At 43.3% G+C, this 26,287-nt stretch overlaps 1 protein-coding gene across 2 annotated transcripts in view; it reads left to right on the top strand.

The window, feature by feature from the left end:
- eed (embryonic ectoderm development) overlaps window positions 1–26,192 on the top strand; it is a 33,271-nt gene extending 7,079 nt beyond the window's left edge. For both annotated transcript variants that reach the window (XM_030353357.1, XM_030353358.1), the window contains 9 exons: window positions 185–250; window positions 905–1,030; window positions 5,553–5,634; window positions 6,084–6,175; window positions 6,634–6,767; window positions 8,535–8,640; window positions 13,846–14,004; window positions 14,384–14,457; window positions 25,127–26,192. In XM_030353357.1, coding sequence (XP_030209217.1) covers window positions 185–250; window positions 905–1,030; window positions 5,553–5,634; window positions 6,084–6,175; window positions 6,634–6,767; window positions 8,535–8,640; window positions 13,846–14,004; window positions 14,384–14,457; window positions 25,127–25,253 — 966 coding nt within the window. In that variant the 3' untranslated portion in view covers window positions 25,254–26,192. The remainder of the gene's footprint in view (window positions 1–184; window positions 251–904; window positions 1,031–5,552; window positions 5,635–6,083; window positions 6,176–6,633; window positions 6,768–8,534; window positions 8,641–13,845; window positions 14,005–14,383; window positions 14,458–25,126) is intronic.
- Window positions 26,193–26,287: the final 95 nt, after the last annotated feature.

Here is a 26,287-nt window from a genome sequence, read left to right as displayed (position 1 = left end):
AAGTACATGAAGTCAATTGGCAGCCAATTCTCAGTCATGTGTTTTTTTTTGATTCACACTTTTTGGTGGATACTTTAATCCAAAGTGGTTTACAATAATGTGACTGTTTAATGTCAATGGAAAGTCCTACCTGAACATGGTTTCTCTGCCTGGCTTACTGACTGTTCCTCTGCCGTCTCTATAGGTGACCCTGTATGAGTGCCACTCTCAGGGAGAGGTCCGACTGCTGCAGTCTTACGTTGACGCGGACGTATCCTTTCACCCGCAAACTCGTTCATTAGTCTAGTTTCCCTTGTACGTATGCAAGTCAACTCTTTGCAACAACTTCACTATTTGTCTTTTAACATGCAAACATACACTCATTTAACGTCCAAAGTGACTTGCAGTGAGTTCAGATATATGTTTAAGGATCAGTTAGGTGTTAGGGAGCTCTTGTTAATGGATTAATCTATGAAAAGCAATTATTTTTCAAAAGTAATTTCAATATCAGCTGGATGAGACGACGGCAAACACTGCAGAACCAGTTGCTCTTCCCATCCTTTAAGCTCTGCTTGAGATGGTTTCACCAGAATACATACGTTTACAAAAGAGCCACTAGCTGCTACGAAGGTTACCACAGCTCACCACATGTTACTAGAGGTTACTATGACTATCGTCACCATTACAAGTACTTATAAACATGGTTTGAGTCTTGTGGTGTTTGAGGAAGTATGGTTTGATTCAACCTCTTTAAGCAAGGATCACCTCTTCTGACCTTTTGACTCGTGTCATGACCATTCCGCCCAATTACCGCTGAAGTGCGTGTGTGATAGGCCTGTTGGCATCACAAAATTCTGCCTGCCGGTCGCCTGGTTCTGAATTGGGGTCTGTTTCCCCTTGACCTTTGACCTTCCCCCGCTCAAAGGCAGATGAGAACTTCTACACCTGCGCCTGGACCTTTGACACCAACACCAGCCACCCCCTGCTGGCCGTGGCGGGCTCCCGCGGAATCATCCGGATCATCAACCACATCTCCATGCAGTGCATCAAGGTGAGCTTTGGGGTGGTGGTGGGGAGGGGGCTTCAACCTGTACCGGTCACCGCAGACACTCAGGCCTCACCTGGTTGGTTCCATCACATGTGACATCGCAAGTTTGGTTTGCGATGCTTCTCGCGTAACGTATGTTAACTTGCATTTGACCAAAGTTTCTTTTGCTTCTGTTCTATATATCTACAGTGATGTTGATAGGTTTTCAATGTAGTGAGTCCCCGGGACCTACAGGTAGCGAGTTGGGTGGGTCCCTGAGAAATTCAATGGGTCCCGACTCCCCAGTTTAAAAAATGTGTTTCTTTTTTATTATTATTCTATTTCTTTGTATGTGGTGAGCCACTGCTTCAGAAAAGTTCGCTTTTTTTGGGAGGAACATGTAGAAGGTTGAGGCACTTCTTCTGCAGTGGGCTCATCAGGCCTAAAAAAAAAAAAGTTTGGTTCCTGTTGGTTGTCAGTTGAGGTCATGGGTAGGTAGGGAATTTATTTTATTTTTTTATTTTATTTTTTCCAGCGGCAGCGAATGATAGGTAGGTTGTTTTCATTTAAAAACGAGAAAATTCGCTCATCCTTGTACAGAATGAAGAGGTGCTGTACCAAAACGTAATTATAGAGGTGCTGTACCAAAACGTAATTACATTAAAAAAAAAAAAAAAAAAAATTTTTTTTTTTTATAAAACTCATAAGATAATTTGGGTCGCACATAAATTGACAGGGTCGGTCGGAAACCGGAACCAAACAAAAATTTTTTTTAGGCCTCAGGCTCAGTAGAGGGGGAGGCAGAAGTAGGTACAGGCAATGTTGAGGTACTCTCTCTAGGCTGATCAGAATCAGGGAGGAGTGCAGAGGTAGTGGGGACAGAAAATGCAGCTGCAATAGTTTGCTGACCTGCAATAGGTTTCATCTTTTTCTTTGGTGGCATTTTTGCGTTCTCTCTTCTCTGCCTGTTTCTCGAGAAAAACGGGATCTCGTTGGAAGCGCGATGTATGCGCAGGCGCCGTTTGGGCATAACAATATGGCAGCTGCCGTTCAATGTAGTTATCACCACCACCGGATTATGTTTCATTTATTTCATTACAGCACGTCCCCTAAACGTTACAACATAATCGACACGAATGAGCACAGCATCGAGCAGTGGAAACGTGGGTTTATTTACTATGAAGTTCGTATTTTTAATTGTTGAAATGAAATCAGCGGTGACGAGCTAGTTGTTTTGGTAGCGGCTAAATTAGCATGTCGCGATACTTTGTACAGGGGATCACGTCTGCGCCCAGTAGATGCGCAGAGGGTTGAAACAGCGGTTGTCCGGTCTGCTCACAAGAAGGTTTCTTTGGCCAGTTACTGTGATTAAACACGAGTTGTTTAATGTTCACAATGTATCGTTTTTCATGGGGAAAATGAGATGCGTCCCCGGGATGCATGGATAGTGAGTTTAGTGCGTCCTTTCAGATTTTAATGCGTCAGAGACGCAGGACGCGTACCTAGCAACATCACTGTATCTATCGACTTATTTTAACATGGAGAGTTATCGAGCATTGAAAGTAGCATGTATCTAGTGTTACTCAGGCAGACAGTGGCAATTCTAGTGAAAAGATTAACATGAAGTAATTTAATATGCAGTACATCTGGTTTCATCTAATTTGAACATGAACTGAGTTAGGGTACAGTATGTCTAGTTGAATTCAGATAAACCTTAATTCAGTTAGGATACAGTATGTCTAGTTGAATTCCGATTAACATGAACTGAATTATGGTACAATATTCAGATAAACATGTAGAAAGAGAGAATGGAGTAGCCTTACTCAAAAAAAAATAGTGGTCAATTTAAAAATATATATATATTTTGGCATCTACTTGATACAGGAGTATCGGTTCTTATTAGGGATGTGCATTTCTGGCAAAAATACTATTCGATATTCGCTGAGAAGTATTCGAATAGTATCCGAAAATCGGTCAATCAAGAACCCCCCAAACACACGCCTCGTATACACGCACACACAATGACACAGGGAGAGGCTTTTATGATTTGCATGAAATCAATTTGTTTATTTCAACAACTGCGCCACCAACATTCAACATCAAAATTATTTCAAAGTGGGCTTAGTCAGATAGGCCTACATCAGGGCTATTCAACCTCCTTAACAAGTGGGCCGAAAGGGAAAACCACTGGGGGTTCATGGGCCACACCGAGTAAAACTACGTGAATGAATTGCTACAAATAAATCGTACTTAAAGTAGTGTTAACTTAATATATATAGCGCTACTACATGGAATAAACTTGTCAGACGCATTCCTTCCTTCTTCACTTTTAATCGTATCATTATAAAAGATTTTGTTCTCACATATTTTGGACACGTATTTAGAATTCAACAATGTTGTTTGAATCATCACAAAACAGAACTACTGTACATATGGGACATTTTGAGCCAGTGAGTCAGTGAGAAAGATTGCACTGCCTTGTTTGCCTAGTTTGGCTCATCCTGAGACACTCATGCAGCTTCTCATAGGTCATGGAGCAACGTGCCCTTGTTCTGATGGCATTCATATGAGAAAAGCTAGACTCACACATATCAGTTGAGCCAAACTTTGTCAGAATAAGTGATGCCAGTTCCTGATTGTGGGGTACTGATACTGGCTAGTATCACCGGCTACACACAAAAACCTGATTTGCATGCAACTATGTTTCTCCTTTATTTTATTTATTTTTTGCATGCAACCTCTTGCGGGCCAGAAAAAACTAAGAGGGGCCGCATTTGACCCACGGGCCGCTAGTTGAATAGGCCTGGCCTACATGCACCGAAAACAGATCACTATTTATTTTACTGAACACAGCCTGCATGACGGTGAACTGGACACGTCTTAAGCCCAGTTCAGACCAAAGATTCATCTTGCAACGGCTTGCAACTCGCAACTCTCTGCAACGCCTTGCAGCGAGACGGGCTGCGACGTTCTAAAACTGGGCAGTTCACACTGGCTGCAACGCGCTGCAACGGGCTGCGACGTTAGGTGGTTTCCATAGCAACTGTGAACGCTCTGGCACATGCAGAGAGCCGCAACATCATCATTTGCGTAGGTTAGGTTAGATTAGTTAGGTTTGCGATTAGTTAGGTTTGCAATTAGTTTTATTTTTATTTTACTTGAGAGTAGGCTAGAGTTACTATGTCTTGTCATTCTCCACTACATCTGCATTGGAGTAAATAGCTGGAGCTTACAGTTAGTTTAGATTACCCGTTGTTGGATACATTGCATTTTCCGTTCATTTGTCGTCCTCATATCTGTATGTGCACACAATTATTCATGTCTGCGATCATCACAGAGTCCACAAGCAGCAGGTCGCAATTCCCGATGGGTCACAATTCATGACAGCAGACCGTCGAAATCTGCGACCACACTGTAAATGCGGGGAAAATGAGTCAAACCCCAACCAAGTGTTTTCAGGTCATTTGTCGTACTCATATCTGTATTTGGACACAATTATTCGTGTCTGCGATCATCACAGAGTCCACAAGCAACGCAGGTCGCAATCAACGATGCCACAATCAATCTAGCGCACCGTCGAATTCTGCGCCCCCACTGTAAATGCAGGAAAAATGAGACAAACCCCAACCAAATCTTTTCAGGTCATTTGTCGTCCTCATATCTGTATTTGGACACAATTATTCGTCGTAGAATTCAGCAAGATTAAAAGTGCAAATACATCAACAAAATACGACAGTACGGTACCGGGACGGAGTAAGGCCGTGACGTACAAGTTGTTCTGTGCTGTGATTGGCTGAAGAGGAATAGTTAAATCGCCGCGTTCTAAAACTGGACCTTGCGATTTGACATGTTCAATCTCTGGCGACTCCTTGCAACGCCTTGCGACGCCTTGCAACGGCTTGCAACGGCTTGCAACGACCCGTTCACACCGCCCCTGCGACGTTCTAAAACCGTCTCGTTGCAAGCCGTTGCAAGCCGTTGCAAGGTGAATCTTTTGTCTGAACTGGGCTTTAAGCATATGGAAACTGGCCAAAAAAATGACTTCACACAGTGTGTCTTTTTACAATTTATTTGTTGCCTGCATTCGTAGTGTTGATCAGCAGAGAAATAGTCTACAAAAGACGTTGACGTCGCTTAGCAACCGAGGATGATGCGGTTGATAAGTTAGCGGACTACTTAGGGAGTGATACGACGGAAAAAGAAAAAAAAATCCACTTTCCTTGACAGCGGTCATATGCTTAGCAACGGTGATTTATCAAAAATGTTTTGTACGTGACTCTGACTATTCGACTATTCAACAATCGTTGACCATCCCTAGTTCTCATTACATCCCTACAGCTGATTGTGGCCAGGCTGTTAAGGAAATGTGTTGGGTTTCAATTTGAATGGTGGCTCTGAGATAACCCCCTGTGGGATACATTTGCGTGCCGGAGTAACGGTGCTGTGATGAGGTAACGTAAGGACACGGTATCAGCTGTGTTGACATAACAAGGCTGGAAGGGCCAGGTGCGTGCGGACCACTGACTCCCTGTTGTGGTTCATCCAGCACTATGTAGGTCACGGAAACGCCATCAACGAGCTCAAGTTCCACCCCCGCGACCCCAATCTGCTGCTCTCAGTCAGCAAAGGTAAGGCGACCACGCCAAGGTAACCCTCGGTTACCCTGTTTCTACGGTAACCACCCCCATGGTTCCATTTCCACATAGAAGCATATATACACAATTAAATTACATTTAGGGCATTTAGCAAACCAAGCAGGGCAACAGCTAGATCATCAGGAGCAGTCAGGGTGAGTCGTCTTGCTCAGGGACACCTCGACACTCGGCTAGGAGGAGCCATGCGTCAAACTAGCAACCTTCCGGTTACAAGTTGCTCAACCTCCTGAAATAAGCCGAGGATATCGGATGGCCATGGTCCAATAGTTCTATTGTAAAGTGTGTGTGTGTGTGTGTGTGTGTGTGTGTGTGTGTGTGTGTGTGTGTGTGTGTGTGTGTGTGTGTGTGTGTGTGTGTGTGTGTGTGTGTGTGTGTGTGTGTGTGTGTGTGTGTGTGTGTGTGTGTGTGTTCTCCCTCCACAGACCACGCCCTCCGCTTGTGGAACATCCACACGGACACGCTGGTGGCCATCCTGGGCGGTGTGGAGGGCCATCGCGACGAGGTGCTGAGTGCCGTGAGTAGCACTCAAACCTTCAATCAATCACTTAATACACGTCGTCAGTAAGGACGCCCTGGCCCCGGGGACAAGTCTGCCGGTTCACCTCAGGAGCACCGCCATTTTATAAAGATCGGAAACAAGTAAATGTAATTTGTTTTCAGCCCCTTGTCTCTCAAAGAGCTTCACAGGCCACGTTTTAGGACCCGGTCCTCTGACCTGTCAGAGGAAAGCAAGAACGTATATTAATGTCTGAATCTATCTGTGTCCTCTGAAGCTCAACTGGTGGAGTATAATAGGAACATTAAGCCAGGGTTAAGGCTTTATTTGTTATTGAAGTGGTCAAAAGTTGGACCATTGACGCCCAGCATTTTAGTTGTCGAAATTAGTTCTCCACCACCTTGCTTTAATTTATTCAAAATTTTCTGCAGAAAACAGGAGGTTGATTTTGGGTGGTGGTGTTTGTGTGTGTTTAGGACTTTGACCTGCTCGGGGAGAAGATCATGTCGTGTGGCATGGACCACTCTCTGAAGCTGTGGCGTATCGATTCGGAGAGGATGAAGAAAGCCATCCGGGGATCCTACGAGTACAACCCCTCCAAGACCAACAGGTAAGAAGTAGGGCTGTAACGATACGCGTATCAAACCGAAAATCGCGATACTCAAAGCCACGATCCTGTCTCGCGGTGTGAGAAGGCAGAAGCGCGATACGCCCTTTCTAACTCTGCGGTCAAGTTGTCCGATTGAAATTTGCTAATAATTTGTCTAGATAATAGTCTGCTGACAGCGCCCCCTCCTATCGATGCCGTAAGTATGCGACTGCAATCCTCCGTGGCTACGGAGGATCGCATTTCTCCACAGCCGTCGAAGTGCTCATATGCGATATGAACGACATTTATCCAGAGGGGGCCTGTGTGATCCTGTCTCTAGTGTTTTGTGTGATTTGACTGGCAGTTTGTCTGCTTATAGGTCGGAATGAAGCGGCCACCGATTATTGACAGGATGGGTACTTTATTCTACCGGACTCGTTCGCTTCTTCACTAGACACACGCGCTACCGCTCGCTCTCCTCGCTCGTCCACTCACTCGCTGACGTCACTCACACACGCATACGCACATTGCCATTCTGGCGCACACACATGCTACTCGTAACGCCTCGTTATTGCGACGTTCATGACCTTCAGGTTTTTCTCCATCTATTGAAAGTTAGGCTATTAAACATGTTGCATTCTATACGGCCTGATTATGTCATTATTTAAGCTACATAGCCTAATAAGTAGTGCTAATAAGGATATTTGACTAAACCAACCAAACAGTTGAAAAAAGCATCCTCCCACACGTTATTTCTTTATTCATTTAGCTATACTTTAATAGTATTCTTTCTGTTCAAATCTGTTCAGTGTTCCAAATTATTTGTTATTAAATGTTACATTAAGTTAATTGGTATATAAGTGTTGTTTAAATAAAATGCTTTTTAAATTTCAAAAAATCGTGGGATGTATCGAACCGTGGGTCAAAAATCGTGATACAAACCGAATCGTGAGTTTGTGTATCGTTACAGCCCTAGTAAGAAGACAACGACAACAACAAGCTGTAAATAACAACACACCACACCCTGAACACTCAGACTGTAAACTGAGGTCTGGTAATACAGGGTCTTTCCAGTCTCGGCTAATTTTGTTCTACACGGACATTATTAGGGGCGGGAATCACGATACAAGGCACGATACATGGCCCGCGAGACCGATAATGTTGCGTGAAGCGATTCTGCAATAATCAATAATAACCAGTAAGACAATCCTACAAAGATGCATCATGATACAAGTGTTAACGATGAATAAAAAACGACTGAAAAGATAAAGTGCTGGATTTTGGTCTTTATTCTTGGTCCAAACAGAGTTTTTCAGTTACTTGTCGATGGTAAGTTAACTTCAAGTTTCCTTCATTCATGTATTGAGCGCACCTCGAGGTGCAGGGAAATCACTTTAGAGCGCCTTATTTATTAATCAAATAAATCTGTATTTGGGGCCTGTCTAACTCGTCATGAATAAAGCATAAAAATGCAAAAATAAATATGCAATAGAAAATATAGAGAAATTGGGAAAATATGTATATTTGGCGCCAGTCTATCCAATCTTGTATCGCACTAAAAAAGGCGACGCTACATCGCTGCAACAATATTTTGTCCCACCTCTACTCATCATATTCAATAACTTTCCCTCAAGAGAAACAAGGTCATGCAGTGCCTGGCGTCTCCATTGTATGCTTTGATTGTTAACCTGTTGCTTCAGAGGAGAGTGATAGCTGAAGACTCAGTGTTACTGCAAACAACGACTCTGTGTGTTTCACGGTTTGTCGTTTGTCACGTTCTCTTCCAAGGCCATTCGTGTCGCAGAAGATTCACTTCCCGGACTTCTCAACGCGAGACATCCACAGGAACTACGTGGACTGTGTGCGCTGGCTGGGAGACCTGCTGCTCTCTAAGGTGAGGACCCCAACCGACACACACACACCCCGTTGCCACGGGGAATGGGGTATGATGTGATGACAACTTAAAGGGCAATTCCAATATTTTGAACATTGAACCCCCTTTCTGGTTTGTCTAGGATGAAATAGAGTGGTTAACACCGACATTTTTCAGAATCAAACCATTCTGGTATATGGCTTATTTCAAATCGCCCCCGTCTGCGTCACAATGGGTGGCTATGGGCATTCATAAACCTACCCTAAACGTTTGTTTTCAGAAATGTGTAACTCACTGAGTGGTTAAAGGCTCACTATGCAACTTCGGGCATTTCTTCGCTGTTTTCTTGGTTTTGGCACGCACATTTCTCTACACAGCGCCCCCTACAGCTTCGTAGTAGATATTTTACAACTCTGTCGTCAACTCGTTGACGACCCTTCCCCATGCACTTCTACGCGAGCCATGTGCATTTGTTTTCAACGAAACTGGCGAATGCGTGGAGCCATGTCCGAAGTAGATGTTCATAAAGTGTAGGCAAGGTTATACATTTTTTAAATGGTGTATTTGTATTGCAATAAACATAAATCCATCCTTTTTTATAGTTGACGGGGAGAATTGATATCCTAGATTATAATTGTTTTATCTTAGGTTGAACAGAACAATCAGTGTAAGAGTGTTGGCCAACATAATAATCTAAATAAACAAGAACCTGGATTCGGGGATTCAGTCTATCTGGGGGACGAGACAGACGAACAGCAAAACACCTATGGAAACAAAGGTGTTTATATGGTTGCAACCAAGCAAGCTAGAAACATACAGGGCTCACAACAAAACGGTCGAGAAAACAATTTTTACAGGGCTCACAACCAAATGGTTGAGCAAACACATTTGTACAGAGACTATCAACATCAAGAATACCACGAAGACAAAGTTCACCCAAGGGTACTTTCAATTTCCAAAGCAACACGGCCAAGTCGGCGTCTGATTTGCAGTCTTCTTTTTCTTTCAGTTCACGCTATTCCTGAAAAGCTTGCTCAACGTTTACTCGTGTCTGGCCTCTCTGTCGGTCAGTCTCCCTTTCTCTTCTTCTGTTCCTCCGACAATGGGTTTCTCTGTCTCTTTTTAGTCGGCTGATCTATGATGAATGTAACAATCCCTTAGTTACAATCCCTTAGTTACATGCCTTGCCTTGCCTTGCCTTGCCTTAGTTACTTGTGTTTATATCGAGCCGGTTCCGTGTTTGGGGGTCTGTGCCGTAAAGCAATTCGTTACTTCACGAGACCCGAGACTCCCGCGAGAGTGGGCGGCGGGTCGCTGGCAGAAACATATTCCTTTTCACCGCCAAGATGCGCAAGGGGGAGTCGAAACAACGAACAATAATGTATAATAGAACCATCGCAATGACTCTTAGCCTGTTATATTAAGGTAAATCAAGCCAAAAGAGTTGCATAGTTCCCCTTTCACTCGTGTCTGATCTCTTTTCTGGTCCATTCTTCTTTTGTTCCACCAACAGTCGCCTCTTGGGTCCCTTATCAGTCGATTGATCCATGATGAATGCAACAATTGCTTCGCAACTGGCTGTTTATATCTAGCCGGTGCCATGTTTGGGTGTGTGTCTGTGCCGTAAAGCATTTTCGAACCTACAATCTGACTACATTTTCGAGGATACTTCCGCTGCGTCACATCCGGATTGTCTCGGTCCGAACAGATCAAGTTGCATATGCGCTTTTTCACTGGAGAGGCGACATGGGTAAATGACACACCCACCATCGACCCAGAAATGGATGCAGAAATCAGCATAACTCTCAACCTGCATACTTAATGTAATTTTGGCTAAAAAAGTTGCATAGTGGGCCTTTAATGATATTCGTTGGTGTTCCTAATCAAGTATTGTAGCGAAATACAGTTTCTGGCGTGTTTTATTTGGCATTTTGTAAATCCATTGAAACCGGACCGGAAACGGAAAGGGGGGCTGGTTGTAGTCGTTTTGCTCGGTTCTAGTCCTACTGTTTTGACGGAGAACCGAGCGAAAAGACCAGCCCTCCTTTCCCTTTCCCTTTCCGGTCCGGTTTCCGTTTCAATGGATTTGAAGGCAGGCAGGGGCGATTTGAAGTTAGCCAAATACCTGAAACAGGACCAATATTCAAAATTTCGCTGTTAACCACTATTTCATCCTGGACAAATAACAGGGTATCCGCGGGGTTGTTAAAGGTATTAATGGGTAGTAAATGAAATTAGCCCAAATTAAGGCCATTAAAAAGTAATAAACGTCATCTGACAAGGTATTACATTTCCAACAAGGCCTATGAGTTTTCAATTGGTGTAATTTACGTGCAGGCCTGTCTCCTAAAATTACTAAAACTTTAGATTTATTTTTATGTTGCGAGTAGGACCTGAGCTATATCAATGATGGCACGTGGTGCGTGCACTGAAACAAACTGGATATACCCGGCTGGCTTAGTTATACCCACTTCGCGAGTTCGCTTCTGTTAGTTCAAAGTAATTTGAAAGACAATAATGGGGAAATGCAATTTTCGGACATCTGGCTGGAGGAATCAATCTTTAAAGAATGATCGCAAAAAGAACATTTGTTTGACCGGTTGCCATGGTTATCTCTGTGTGGTTAATTTGTAGTTGCTGTGTTAATTAGCGATGTTGTCCGCTTACTGTTACATTAAACTGTAATCAGAAAACCCGGTTATATTCTATAGAACCTATAGTATCTGTGGTATAAAGGCTGGGACGAATTTCGAATTATGTACAATCCGTAACGTTAGCCCTCTGTCTCATAGCTCAGCTGACTAAAATACCTCCCATTGCTAAGTCTGTCCTATTTATGTGAAAAACTTTATATTTGGATTGTGAAACACATGAAATTATAAATTAATGAGCTTAGTTCCTTTTCTTTGGCAAGTGACCATGGTATAAGCGGGATAATGCCCTTCGTGGTCTCTAAAACATGTTCGATCGAACGTAATTAAAGGGGACTTCTTTTTGAGGGAGAATAAATTAAACAGAGTATACATTTAATAAGCATGCAATATGAATAAGAAAAAGCATAATTAGTAAAGTATTTGAATTGTTTTATAATGTTGGCAAGCAACATTATATACCGAACTTGACCACTGTCAAGGAAAGTGGATTTTTTGCCTGACTCAAGTCTTTCTTCTCACTCTGTCAGTAGTCCGGTAACTCATCAACCCCAGTGCGTCCGGTTTCTAAGTGACGTCAACGTCTTTGGCGGACTACTTCTCTGCTGTTTTGGCAAAGGAGCCGTGTAATAATGTATAGAACGTCGCCGGTCATTATCTAAAATAATACCCTTCAGGGCAAAGCAAGACACCTCCGGTTCGCATCGCGGTCCGGTTCGCCCTGTCTGGGCTTATTTACCCGATAATGATTGGCGTACTGTACCATAACATTATCCCTTACATATATCATATAAGTCCAGACCAGCATGACGGTTGTGCGCGAGAGACATACGAACGAAAGCTTACCACTTATGTAAATGCCATAGTAGGGTTGGGCAATCGTCTACAAGCTTCCATCGTCCGATAGCGCCCCCTAGCGATCGCCGATAGTCAATACTATCGGGGGGCAACTTTATAATAATTGTATAATATTAATTATTTATAATAATTTATCACTTTGAAAAAAATCTTTGTTTTTTTTTTTTCTCATTTTTTCTTAAAAACGATTACAATGGTCTTCCCCTTGGACCAGCGTGAGCCTCCGCTGATTTAAGTTTCGATGCGTCGGCGCCGGCGGCGCTGTCATGATGACACACGCTGATGACACACAGCTCGTAGCTGAGTTCGAAATCGTTCCCTATCACGGATATAGTGCACTATATAGGGTACTCGCCATTTTGTAGTGTTGTTCGAATTCTCACTGGTTAATTTCATGCCCTATAGATAGTGCACTTAAAATACCCCAAATGTTAGTGTACATATGATGTTCCCTACGTGTTACTCCCATATACCACAATGCAATGCAGTCGTGTTTTTCCGAGGAGAAGAAGAAGCGATACATTTAATGATGGAGTCTCCGGCTTTCGTTTAGAAATATCAACAATTTATTTGGGATTTAACAAGAAAATGTAACATTCAAAATTAATAAGAAAAACCTTGTTCAAGGAAATGTAACATTCAACATCAATACAACCTCCAGCTTTCCTCGAGAGTGCCTGGTTTGTTTACATGATCTGGGCGCATCTGTCTGCGTCACACAAATACCCGACGCATTTACTGACGCAAATTACGTTTAGAAATGTTCAGCGTAGTGTCCGAATTCTCGTTTGTTTGTTCCCTATGTAGTGCACTATATCATGAACACTATAGGGAATAGTGAGTGAGTGAATAAGGAACGATTTCGAACACGGCTCATGTACCACAGCTGTGACCCAGAAATGGTGCAGCGGGGTGTGATGTCATTTCGCCGTGCGAGCAGACCGGTAGGTTTCGAGCCCCTCCCCTCTCCTCTCGCAGCAGTGAGTGAATACGGCAGGTCAGCACTACATGGTATGTTTTCCACCGGTGCCAGTTAATTTCAATTACAATTTGCGGGGCTTTTTAAGTTGTAAAAATAGCTACCACAGCGCTTTTAAAAAAATTATTAAAATATAATTATCGCCTTATTATCGGCAACTTGAGACGATCGACGATGGAATCCATCTATCGTCGATAGTCGATAGAATCAACTATTGGCCCATCCCTATGCCATAGGCCTATATACAGTACATTCGGATTGCATGATAGGAATAGATCTATTCCGATTACATGGAAACTTCTGATCCGATTAGATTTGTAAACGCGGCTAGTGTTGTGTGTAACGCGTTACTACGGGGTACTATTTCATGTAAAACCTTAACACTGTAATAACAATATTAACGAGGTAATTATAACTTAACTTCAACACTGGACACAAAAACTCTCTCTCTCTCTGATACTCTCTGTCTATGTCTGCTTTGTGACATATTGATTAAAAACTATGGACCAAGTCCCGTTGTGACATATTGATTAATCCAACTCCTATGGTCTCTCTCTTGAAGTCGTGCTGGTATTAAAAAATATGGTGATGGTATTACATTTTTTATTAAAAGGTAGTAAATTCAACTGTATAAACCCTGAAACAAGAAAGGGGGCTCAATGTTCGAAATACCGGAATTGTCCTTTAAGTGTGACCCGAGTCCCCATCTGTTGTTTGTGTGTGTATGTGTGTGTGTAGTCATGTGAGAACGCCATCGTGTGCTGGAAGCCGGGCAAGATGGAGGACGACATCGACCGCATCAAGGCCAACGAGTCCAATGTGACGGTGCTGGGCCGCTTCGATTATAGCCAGTGTGACATCTGGTACATGCGCTTCTCCATGGACTTCTGGCAGAAGGTCGGCATCCACACCTTTTTTATATTATTATTGGATATGATTCATACTTTGAAGCTGCCTTTGTGGGGTACAAAAACCATAATTTAGTGCTTGATCATTAATCACGGTTAGTAATTATAATGGTGCCGTCAAAGGTGAATAAAGAAAAAGATTAACCAAAAGTCGGAAACTCTGTAAATATTAACTCTAAAATATTATTTTAGAAGGTCGGACCTCGAAGGGGATTTTGGAATTGTCCTCTGCTACTATCGATGATGAACCTTTTAGATCATTTGTTTTTCCTGTAGTTAGCCCGGCTTTGACCATCTTGGCAATTCCATTTGTGCTTGGACCCGATGCTTTCTGCTTAATGAACAACCTATCCTCCTCTTATTTGCAGATGCTCGCACTGGGGAACCAGGTGGGCAAGCTCTACGTCTGGGACCTGGAGGTGGAAGACCCCCACAAAGCCAAGTAAGTGTCACCCGACCGTTCAGGGAGCAAGACGTCCAGTACATGACTGCAGTGCCAATGGCCCTGGCGCCGCAGTGGGTCCACGGATACTGCACTGTGGCTGCCCAATGCTGCTAGCGCTTCGAGTGATTGGTTGAAAGCAGAGATGACATTTTTTTGTACTAATCTTGTTTTTGTAATCTAATCTGGTACTCGCCGCTTGTACAATCGCAAAGCCAGACACGCCTCATGTGATGGATAAAAACACCATGCATGCCTCGCGTGTAGGGATGGGGATCGAAACCCGGTTCTATCAAGGACCCGGTTCCACTTTTTTCAAAACCCGAAAATCATTAACGTTTGGGCTAATCGATACCACTATCGAGTCCCGTCGCTCATTTATAAAAAAAAAAAGTCCTGTAACGTAATGTTGTGTCCCTCGAGTCGCGTCACGGCAAACATGTATTACAAGTGAAACAAGTGAAGTCTGGCGGTAAACTTTGCTCCCGAGGGTGGCTGAACGGGCGAAAAGGGTGAAAATCATTTATTGTAAAGGGGGGAACACAACCTCAATGGCCAAGTACATTAGCATTGTGCATCAAATAAAGGCCAAATGCAGTACCTTCGACTGTCTTCGAATTGAAAAGTCTCCTCCTGTCTCCTGTCGCACCACAGACGGGCCTGTCTTAATCATCCACTCAAAGTACGAAAGGTAATCGCACACAGACATTGTCGCTATAATCCCGTCAGTTAAAAATAGTAATCCAATTGTGTAATCTGTGTTATAATCGGTAGCATACAAGCTAGTTATCTTAAAAAGTAAACAAAGTTTCAGATGTGCTGCGTGATGATGTGTTGAGGTTGGCTCAGTAAAACGACGGTTATCATGACGTGTTCAAATGTAACATAGAGAAATGGTAAATTCAGCTTTAGGTGAGAAACATGAGTAATACTGTATTACTCAGGTTTCTGTATTACTAATACAATTATAGCCTATAGTGCTCTAATAATTTTAGTATACATAATTAAAACTACTGATGTATTAAAGGTCCCATGACATGAAAATCTCACTTTGTGAGGTTTTCTAACATAAATATGAGTTCCCCTAGCCTGCCTATGGTCCCCCAGTGGCTAAAACTTGCGTTTGGTGTAAAACGAGCACTAGCTGTTCTGCTCGCCTTTGGAAAAAACGGAGGCTCAAGCGCGCTGATTTGGAATGTCTGTGCTCATGACGTCATGAGGAATCTCAGCTCCTCCCCTTACTCTGCCTGGCCCGCCCAGAGACGTTGGCCCGCCAATGAGACTCGACCGTGCGAGCGGCACATGTGTGTGTGTGAATACACACACTGTGACGCAAGTGTTTCTTGTCGGTTCTTTGACGTGTCTTGTATTTCCACAACGAGACTGTCGTGGGGGTTATCTGAGCCATGGTTGAGAAGGAATTGGGGGAAAGGAACTTTGGTTTGACTCGCTGAAGTACATGAACTGCGACATGCCGCCGGTTGCCGCGAGCCACCATCGCCCGGCAGCGGGCAGCCGGCAGCAGGCAGCGCGCGGTTCAGTCGACTTCAGGTTGATGTGAAAGTGGAAGAACCAGAGACGTCGCAGAACCCGACAAAGTCGTTTGTGATTCATAATATCGTCTGGAGGCGCACACAATATGTTATATGATATAGATATCTATGTATTATATGATATTATTTAGATATAGAGCTCCAGGACTGTAACGCAAGTGTTGTACACTTCCTTGTTATTTGGATAACCGTTCTGCTGTTGGTGTGATGGCGCATAACACGTCGGACTCTCGTCTCTGGTATTTCTACAACGAGACTCGTATTGGGGGTTATCTCAGCCAAGGTTGAGAATGAATTGGGGTGAAAGAACTTTGGCTTTGACTCCCTCAACTCAAGAACATGAACCACGACAAGGAGGAGAAAGGGATCTTTGCCGGGCAGCGCTTAGGCACCTCCGCCTCCGGCGGTGGTCCCTCAGCGGGGCTCAAGCGGGAGTCCCTCAGCGGGGTTGGCGGAGACATTCGCCGCCAACAATCCCTTTCTCCTCCATGTCCTGGTTCATGTTCTTGAGGGAGTCAAAGCCAAAGTTCCTTCCCCCCAATTCATTCTCAACTTTGGCTGAGATAACCCCCAATACGAATCTCGTTGTAGAAATACCAGAGACGAGAGTCCGACGTGTTATGCGCCATCACACCAACAGCAGAACGGTTATCCAAATAACAAGGAAGTGTACAACACTTGCGTTACAGTGTGTGTATTCACATTGATGTGGACGTTGAAGAACCAGGAACGTCGGAGAACCCAACGCGGTCGTTTGAGATTCATAATATCGGCTCACACAGCTTTTGGCCGTGATAATATATATTAGGCTATATGATATAGATATCTGTGTAGGCTATATGATAATATTTAGATATAGAGCTCCAGGACTCCCGTGTGTTCTAGAATATTTACAGAACACGGCTAAAGGCTGTGTGCGCCTCGCCATTGCGATACATCCACTGTAAACAGAGCGCATGGTACCGCACGTGGCTGCAAGCTGCTCAGGGCCACACCCCCACCCTCCTCCTTGACACGCCCACCGAAACAGCGCATTTGGGGGAAGCTCAATGTGCGACTGGCTCGGAGTGGCTGTAACTCTGCACCACGGCTGAATTTCAGGAACGTCTTTGAATACTGTGTTAGTTGCCCACTAATACCTATATTAAAGAATACATAAAATAGCATGTCATGGGACCTTTAAGAATTACATATTTAATTTAAAATACAATTATTTATTTCCCAAATATTTTCCTCATCACTAAAAACACGTCGTATTTCCTCCAATTAATAGAAAAGTATCGATAAAGACTCGGATCGTTAAGATCGTTGAGTATCAAAAATGGTATCGATATCAATAAATATTAATGATCCCAATCCCTACTCGCGTGACCAGTCTGTTCCATATCATTAATCCTGAGAGTGCCCGTACATATATGGGTGATGAAGACTTAAATTATTTTTAGGACACATTCAATTTAAATTTAGAGCAATGATTGGGAGTAGGGTTGCAGCGGTGTGGACATTTTCACACCGAGTAATACGCTCGTGTCAACACTGGTATTACCGGTATAAACGGTATTATATACTTTGAAACTATAGGTCAACCGCCATCTTCTCCGTCAACTCTCCTCTCACACTCGGTGACAGCGGCTGGCAGCGCGCCAATTCTCGGCGTCTTATAACGTTCTATACTAGAATAACATAATTTTATGTATCATAATTTCACAGCCAAAAGCTCTGTGCACCTCCGGATGGCCGTAGCGGGGGGAGCTCACGTAGGGATTGGGCTTCTCTGGGTTTGTTTACCGGCGTTGCTATGGTTACCGGTCTTCTAAGGAAGCGCGTCAATTCTCGGCGCGCCAATTCTCCCGCACAGAGCAGAACTGTGGCCTATTCTACACATTTTAATTTTCTTAATCATAATTATATTATTCATTTTTACTGAATTAGTTTTTTATTACAAAAAAAAACTGTTGCCGGTGTGCAACACCGAGTAATCGGTGTTGGCCTCAACACCGGTAACACCGGTAATACCGTATACCGCGGCAACCCTAATTGGGAGATACTGGCAGCAAAACAACCACGCCTACTGTTAATGATTCAATGGGTTTAATGACAGGCTCTACCTAAACCTACATCAACCAAAACCTCTATCTTTGATCTACCTCACTTTATTGGCATCAAATATTGACCCTGGTAACCAGCAGATGTTGTGCGATGGCTCTATGTAACTATAGGGCTACCGACTGATAATGCACCAGGTACTATTCACTCTAAAACATTGAATTAATTTCAGGCAGTATGAAATCTTCCACTAATGCTGTATTCAAACTTTATTAAGTCTGACCCAGTAGCAAGTAACAACCACATTAATTATTTCACTTGCACAATAATCTCACAGGTGCATCTTTCCTTTGGTACCAGGATTAAATCGTATAGCCCTTGTAGTTGTGCAGATATACTCTGAGTGACGAAGAGGTTAAAGCGTTCACCAGGAAATGACGAAAGATACGTTTACGTGCAGAGTCATAATTGGGTAAATAAACGAATAAGGCAAGGCAAGGCAACTTTATTTATACAACACTTTTCATACACAAGACAGACTCAAAGTGCCTAACCCTAACCCAAAATAATAGATACGTAAAAGAAAACATGCAAAGAAATGAGTAAAATAGAAAGTTAAAAAGGCATTTTAGTATTAAAATATAAAATAAAGGCAAAGTTAAAAAAGCTTTTTAGAAAGTGCAATGTATTTAAGATTTAGCTGAAAGCTAAAGCAAACAAAAGTCTTCAGTCTTGTTTTAAAGGTGCCCAGAGTTGGGGCAAGTCTTAAATCCTCAGGGAGTTTATTCCAGCTATTTGTTGCATAGTAACTAAATCCTGCTTTCCCATGTTTCGTGTTTACTCTATGGATAATTAACAGATTGGTCTCAGAGGATCTTGGTAGTCTAGAAGGCTTATGTAGTGGAAGCATATCAGTTAAATATTTTGGGCCTAAACCATGAAGGGATTTATAGGTTAGCAACATGATTTTAAAATAAATTGTCTGACCTACAGGAAGCCAATGTAATGATTTAAGAATTGGTGTAATATGTTTTGGTCTTTGTTAGAACTCTAGCAGCAGCATTCTGAACAAGCTGAAGCTTCCTCAGTTTGTTTTGGGAGACCTGTAAGGAGACCATTGCAGTAATCAAGCTTGCTAGTGATAAAGGCATGTATACGTTTTTGTGAGTCTTCGTAGGACATGAGCCCTCTAAGTCTTACATTTTTGAGGTGAGAATATGCAGGTTTTGTAACTGATGTGATGTGACTTTCGAAATGTAAATCTGAATCCATGATAACCCCTAGATTTCTGGCTTTGAGGTTTTCAGGGACAGAGAGTGAAGGTGTTGGGTTACTTCAAGCCTTTCCGTTTTAGAACCAAATACAATTATCTCTGTTTTGTCCTCATTTAGTTGAAGGAAATTTCGGCACATCCATTCTTTGACTTGCTCAATGCAATGGCACAGCGGGGGGGCCGATAGTCATTTGGTGATAGCGATACATAGATTTGCCTGTCATCAGCATAGCAATGATGGTCAATATTGTTATTTTGCATGATTTGCCCTAGTGGGAGCATGTTGATGTTGAATAAAGAGGGTCCTAAGATCGAACCTTGTGGGACTCCACATGTCACGTTGGTTGATTGTGATACAAAGTCGCCAATGGAAACAAAGTAGTTCCTATTTTGTAGGCTAGGACCTGAACCAATTTAAGACTGTGCCTGAAAGCCCCACCCAGTTTCCTAACCTTTCCAGAAGTATTGTATGGTCTACAGTGTCGAATGCAGCACTGAGATCAAGCAGCATTAGTATTGAGGTTTTGCCAGAGTCTGTGTTAAGACGGATGTCGTTTAAAACTTTAATAAGGGCGTCTCAGTGGTGTGCAGGGGTTGAAATCCTGATTGGAAGGTGTCATAGCAACCAGTTGATGCCAGGAAGTGATTAAGTTGCTGGAGGACAACTTTCTCAATGATTTTACTTATGAAGGGTAGATTTGATATTGGTCTGTATTTGTTAAAAATAGAGGCATCCGCTTTTTTAAAAGGGGTTTAAGCTTTTGGGAAATTGCTTGACTGGAGAGAGATGTTAACTATCTGTAATATGTCTACTTCTAGGCAGTCGAAAACATTCTTAAAGAGGTTGGTAGGTAAAGTATCAAGGCAACAGGTGGATGGCTTTAGTTGTGTCACAGTTTCCACAAGAGTTTGAGAGTCTATAACATTAAAGCATGCCATCCTTGCCACGTTACTTTTGCCTTAACAGGGTTGTAGTCCAACATTTTTGTTTGAAGTGGAGATATTGATGGGACGTCTGATGCCTTCAATTTTATCATTATAAAAAGCTGCAAACTCATTGCTTTTCTGCGTGGAATTGAGATCAGGTGGAATTTGTGTTTGGGGGTTGGTCAGTCTGTCAACAGTTGCAAATAGGGTTTTTGCATTATTAGTGTTGGTTTTAATGATATTGGAGAAAAATGTTTCTCTAGCACTTTTTAAGTCTAAATTGTAGGCACGGAGGCTCTCTTAATAGATATCATGGTGAATATGAAGTTTTGTTTTATGCCAGATGCGTTCAACCTTCCTGCATTCTTTTTTCTGTGCTGTTACAGAAGCAGCTGTTCTCCAGAGTGCCTTTTGCTTTCCAAAGACTTTTAGTTTTAACCTTATAAGGTGCAATGACATCTATGACTTTCAAAATGTTCACATTAAAGTTTTCTACAAGATCATCAGCAGAACATGGGTTGAGAGGTGGTAGCAGGGAGATGGCCTTTTTAAAAAGTACATTAGAATCTTCATTGATATACCGTTTTTTGACAGTATTTGATTTTGTCTGTACGTCGGGAATAAAAGATATGTTAAAGAAAACACAAAAGTGGTCAGACAAGGAAGGATCAGTCACAGAGAGATCAGAAACATTGAGGCCCTTTGTGATAACCAGGTCTAGAGTGAGTAGCCTCTTTCACATGTTGAGACAGTTTAAATGTGTCCAAAATGGTATAACGTTTTTTTGCACACTTGTCATTCAAATCATCAGTATGAAAATTGAAGTCACCAGTTATAACTAGACAGACAAATTCTGTGGAGATGCTAGACAATAATTCTGTGAAGTCAGGAGGAGAAAGTGGAGCTGGAGTTGTTGTTGTGGCTATGGGAGAGATGAGGCTGGAGGTCATCGTCGATGGGGGAATGCAGAGGAGGGGGTCTGTGGGCTGTCTGTGTGTCAGATAGTGGCAGAGTAGATGTGTGGAATAAGATCTCAACAGGACATTGAAAATCCATGTAAACACCTTTATCAGATATACTTCGGACAGAAATCGGTACATGAACGGACAAGCAAAATCAGATAAGAATACCTAGATAACTCGTTCATAGTCCGCTTTCTACCTGCATGTAAACCAGCATCATATCGCTGATCGCTGTTCGCGTTCTGCGCGTGCTCGAGATCTTGTAGCCGGGGGACTTGTGCCGGAAGTAGGAGACGGTAGTCGTGTTGTTGTCGCCATAGATATATAAACAATTCTTATTTCTTTATAAATCTAAATATTTAATTATTTCTTTATGTTTATGGTTGACAAGAAACGCGATTTATTTAAAAAGGTGACGCAGAAGATGAAGGAAGCTGGTGTCATGCCATTACCCCATACGAAAAGTGTATCATCAACATGCATTCAGTACACACAACGCTTCGATTTCACCCAAGACTGAATTAAAAGTACATGTTTTCCTAAACGTTGGTCATCAATGAGGTTGTAAACTAGTAACTCCGGGCACATCTATCAAAATAAACGTTTTTTTTATCTGACGTGTATACTATTTTTACTCATTGCGCCTGGACCGAACCGACGGGGATATTCTCTGACATTATGAATCTTAGAGTATCGGGTTCTCCGAATCTCAGGTACTTCCACAACAAAGATTCGTAGTGAGGGTTATCTCGGCCATGGTGGAGGAGGAATTGGGGGGGAAAGGAACTTTGACTCTCTGAAGTCCAGATTTAAACGCCACATGGAGGAGAAAGGGATTGTTGCCGTATGCGTGAAAGCTGTCAGTTCACTTCGGGTCCATGTCATTTCTCCGACGCTCCATTGTTCCGTCCTCTCGGTCGTATGCGGACTCCTCCGGCTGACATGGACCCGAAGTGAACTGACAGCTGTCTATTGAAAACAACTTTCTCGAATGGCGCTGTCACACTAAATTTGTACCGGCTGCAAAATTTGTACCGGGCGCGTCATCCATACGTAATCTACTCCAAATCTGCCTGGCAACAGATGATCGCTTCGTCCGTTGCCTGGCAACGGACGATCACGTCGAATGACTGAAAGGTTCACGAACATTCGCAAACCTTCTATCTAGCGATCCGTTATCTGTATTGTGCTATTTCGTCCTTGACCTGCTTTAAAAACTCAGTTTACTTGCTAAATTTGATTAAACAATTAAATACAATACAAATATAAAGTAAAAACAAGTGTTATCTAGATCCGTTTTCTGTATTATGTTATTTCGTCTTTGGCAACATGATCGCGAATGTTTTTTGAAACCCGCTTTAAACACTCAGTTTACTAGCTAAATTTGATCAAACAATTAAATACAATACAAATATAAAGTAAAAACAAGTGTTATTTAGCGATCCGTTAACTGTATTATGTTATTTCGTCTTTGGCAACATGAGCGCGAATGTTTTTTGAAACCTGCCCGGCAACCGACGACGCGATCATCTGCTGACAGGCAGGTTTGGAATGGATTACGTATGGATGACGCGCCCGGTACAAATTTGGCAGCCGGTACAAATTTAGTGTGACACCGCCTGAGTTTGTTGTTGCTGGTGACGTAAAGAGGTCAGCCGGTGGCTCTACTACCACTCGTTGAAAGGGCTACAGCGCCAACTAGCGAAGGGGTGTCAGCCATGCTCCGCCCATTATTCAATTCTCTGAAAGACCATGTACATTCAGACAAGTGCAGGCATGCAAACTAGTCACCTTTCGGCGAAATTCGCCGTTTTGAAGACAAAATTGACCACTTGTGTGATTCGTGGAGATCCGTTGAGAAAACATTTTGGGGGGGGGGGGGGGGGGGGGGGGTCTGATGGCCAGCCATGGAGTCCTTGTAGCGCCTGCTAATACATTCTCAATGGAGAGGCGAGTGGACAGAGAGAAGGCGCAGCATTCTGTCAGGCGGCACGACAAGTGGGCGCACTCCTGTGGAACTGTCGCTTCCGTGCTCGTCGAACGCATGCGCTCGCATGCGTTCGAAGCCGCGCGGACATCCGACAGCGCGAGCGGAAAGTCGCCTACCATCTGAAACGGCCAAGCGTGAGCCCAGCGGAGCCTTTAAATGCCTCGTTTCCACCGCCGACAGTACCCTCATGGTTGGCCGGATGTCGATCGCCGCGGCAGCTACGTAAACATCCCGAAGGTGAACGACGAGAACTGATTCCGAAAACAAAAATAACAAAAATGGTCACGTAAATAAAACATACAAACGAACATAGCTTCGTCTCCCCGCGACCTTATATTATCTAAAACGTTCTCATCGATTCAGCCAATGAGAGTGCAATCGCGTTGCCATGGCAACACGAGGGTAAACAAATGATAAGGCACCACCACACAAGTTAAGTAACGATCGCTGTAGGCTTCAATATCATGCAAGCACCTTGGTTTTCTTTTTATTTTGTTCTACATCATAATTGCATGCTTTAATAAAGTATTGTCTTCTTTAATAGGTCCATGCTCCACCTCCTTGTTCGCCCAAGCTAACGTTTTACGCGACATGTCCATTGTCCAGAATAATACCTCGCGGTTTGTTTTTATCCCCATGTCACGCCCACTTTTGGCGGTGGAAACGCGAACCGTGCCGCAACTTTGCGAACCGAACCGAACGCACCCTCCGGTTGAAACGCGCCAAAAGAGAATTTTTCAGCGGGTCACCAGTTGTGTTGATACATACTAGTCGATATAGCCGAGAGAAGTCGCTCGAAAGCGGGCCCTTGAGACACTGGTCCAGACCAAGAAGAAAAATAAATAATGGCATACTCCTATTGCCCTGTCCTCCCACCTCTTTTTATTCTTCTCAATATTCTTTCTTAATTTTGTAATAAATTATGTACCTATTGGGGCTGCCCTTGCACATAATAAATTAACGCTTTGTTCTTAATTGTGCGCAGTCCTGTAATTTTTTTTAGCTTGTGACTAACCCTAATACATTAAAAAATGTAAAAGAAAACTCCCCGGAGTATAAACCTGGAACCCTATAGTGGGTCTGTGTTTTTCTCAGCTCACGCATCATTCTCACCTTTTTCACCCCGAGCCAGTTTGCATGCCTGCAAGTGACCTTCTAGCTAACCCGATCTAGCTGTCCCATGTAAACGCACTGAGTGACTCATTGGGTTCAATAGAAGCAGGTGGGTGGGGGGGTGGTTGTCGAACATTGTAAAAACCCACATCACACTCCCTCGAGCGTGCATCAGATGGTGAGACAGTGGCTGTTTCACCCACCTGCTTCTATTGAACCCAATGAGTCACTCAGTTTGTAGATAAAGGTGGGAGACTTAAATTTTCCGTAGAATCTTCCCCTTGGGAGGTGTTGCTCAGGAGATTCCACTGAAAGTAGAAGTAGTCTACTACAGGTGTCCTTTTTCTAGGTCTATGGGCATCAGATCATATTCATTTTTTCTACTGCACGTGATTTGGCAGCTTCCTCAATCCTGGGCGCAATGGCTCAGGAGGTAGAGCAGGTTTACTGGCAACCAGAAGGTTGCTAGTTCCATCCCTGGCTATGTCTGGATGTCCCTGAGCAAGACTCCCTAACCGTTCCAGACGAGCTGGCTGTCCCCTCACATGGTTGACCCCTTCCACCATCAGTTCACACAGTCGGTGTGTGAATGTGTGTACGACCTGGTCAATGTCAGTCCATTTAGCAATTACATTTTGGGGATTTTGCTGATGCTTTTATCCAAAGCGACATACAACCATTCACACATTCACACACCGACGGCGGAGTCAACTTCGCAGGGCGACAGCAGTCAGCTGCTCAGGAGCAGTCAGGGTGAGGAGTGTTACTCGGGGACACTTTGACACTCAGCTATGTCTCTCTCCAGGTGCATCACCCTGACCCTGCCCCGCTGCACCTCGGCCATCCGCCAGACCAGCTTCAGCCGGGACAGCAGCATCCTGATCGCCGTGTGCGACGACGCCTCCATCTGGCGCTGGGACCGCCAGCGCTGAGCTCCATCCCTCCGCCACTTGCCACCTTCACCCGTTCAACCATAGGGTCCCTGCCCTGTGCAGCCGCCACGGGGGTCGTTTCCCCATGGGTCAGAAACAGTTGTTATTTTTTAGCGTGTGTTAAAAAATGTTTCGTTCAACAAACTGATACCTGACCCTGGATGAGTGTTGTCTTGGGAGGGGCTGTACCCCCTTCCCTTTGAGAAAGGGAATTACGCGTCACAGAGCGCTAAACACAGGTCGCCCATTTTCTGGCTATTGAAATAGACTGTTCAGGTGAGTTTGTCTCAATAAAATCCCCTTTTTCTTTCATTATGTACATCTCGGTTTTTTTCATTTGCTGTAGAATATCTTCGCTAGCAGACACGCGTCCAACCGTCTTGCTCTGAAAGGAGCAAATCGCAACCGCTATACACCCAAGAGTTACAAATACCATGTAAAACTACTCCCTCTTTTTTATCAAACAATGACGCAATAATAGACTATGCTAAACCTGAATACGTCCTCTGGTTCATTCTCCTCCGTCTTGATTGTACAACCCCATGAAGATCAGTCTGTCCACAAAGAGACTTCCTGTTTATCAGAATGATGGAAGAACAGGAATGTTTTTATGTCACACGCAAAGGAAATATTTGTTGATAATATTCGACATTCAGGCCTGACCTGCATTCCACTCACAGTATTTTAGTCATGGGTTTGCTTCCCTTTTGCTTTTGCTTCTCTAGAATCCAGAAGTAAGTTTTGGGAGTTTCCAAACATGTGTTTAAATCTGTCACACCTACATTCGTTGGCAAGCAATTGCTTTCAATTTGTTATGTTTTGCTTGGAGGTCCTCATGATACAATATAAAGTCAATGTTTTGCATTGTCTCTTGTGTGTCACTTTACTAATAACATGTATCTTCTGTGATTTTGACTTCAAATAAAACCTATTTTTCTATGGAGGTATTCTGTCGAATGGCATTTCCTCTTGAAGGACCAACTTACTAACAGGTAGGAATAACTTAATTGATAGCCAGCGGGGCAAACCCCTGA

This window comes from Gadus morhua, chromosome 4 (assembly GCF_902167405.1).
Source record: "Gadus morhua chromosome 4, gadMor3.0, whole genome shotgun sequence".
NCBI lineage: Eukaryota > Metazoa > Chordata > Actinopteri > Gadiformes > Gadidae > Gadus > Gadus morhua.
This window is presented reverse-complemented; position numbering and strand designations above follow the sequence as displayed.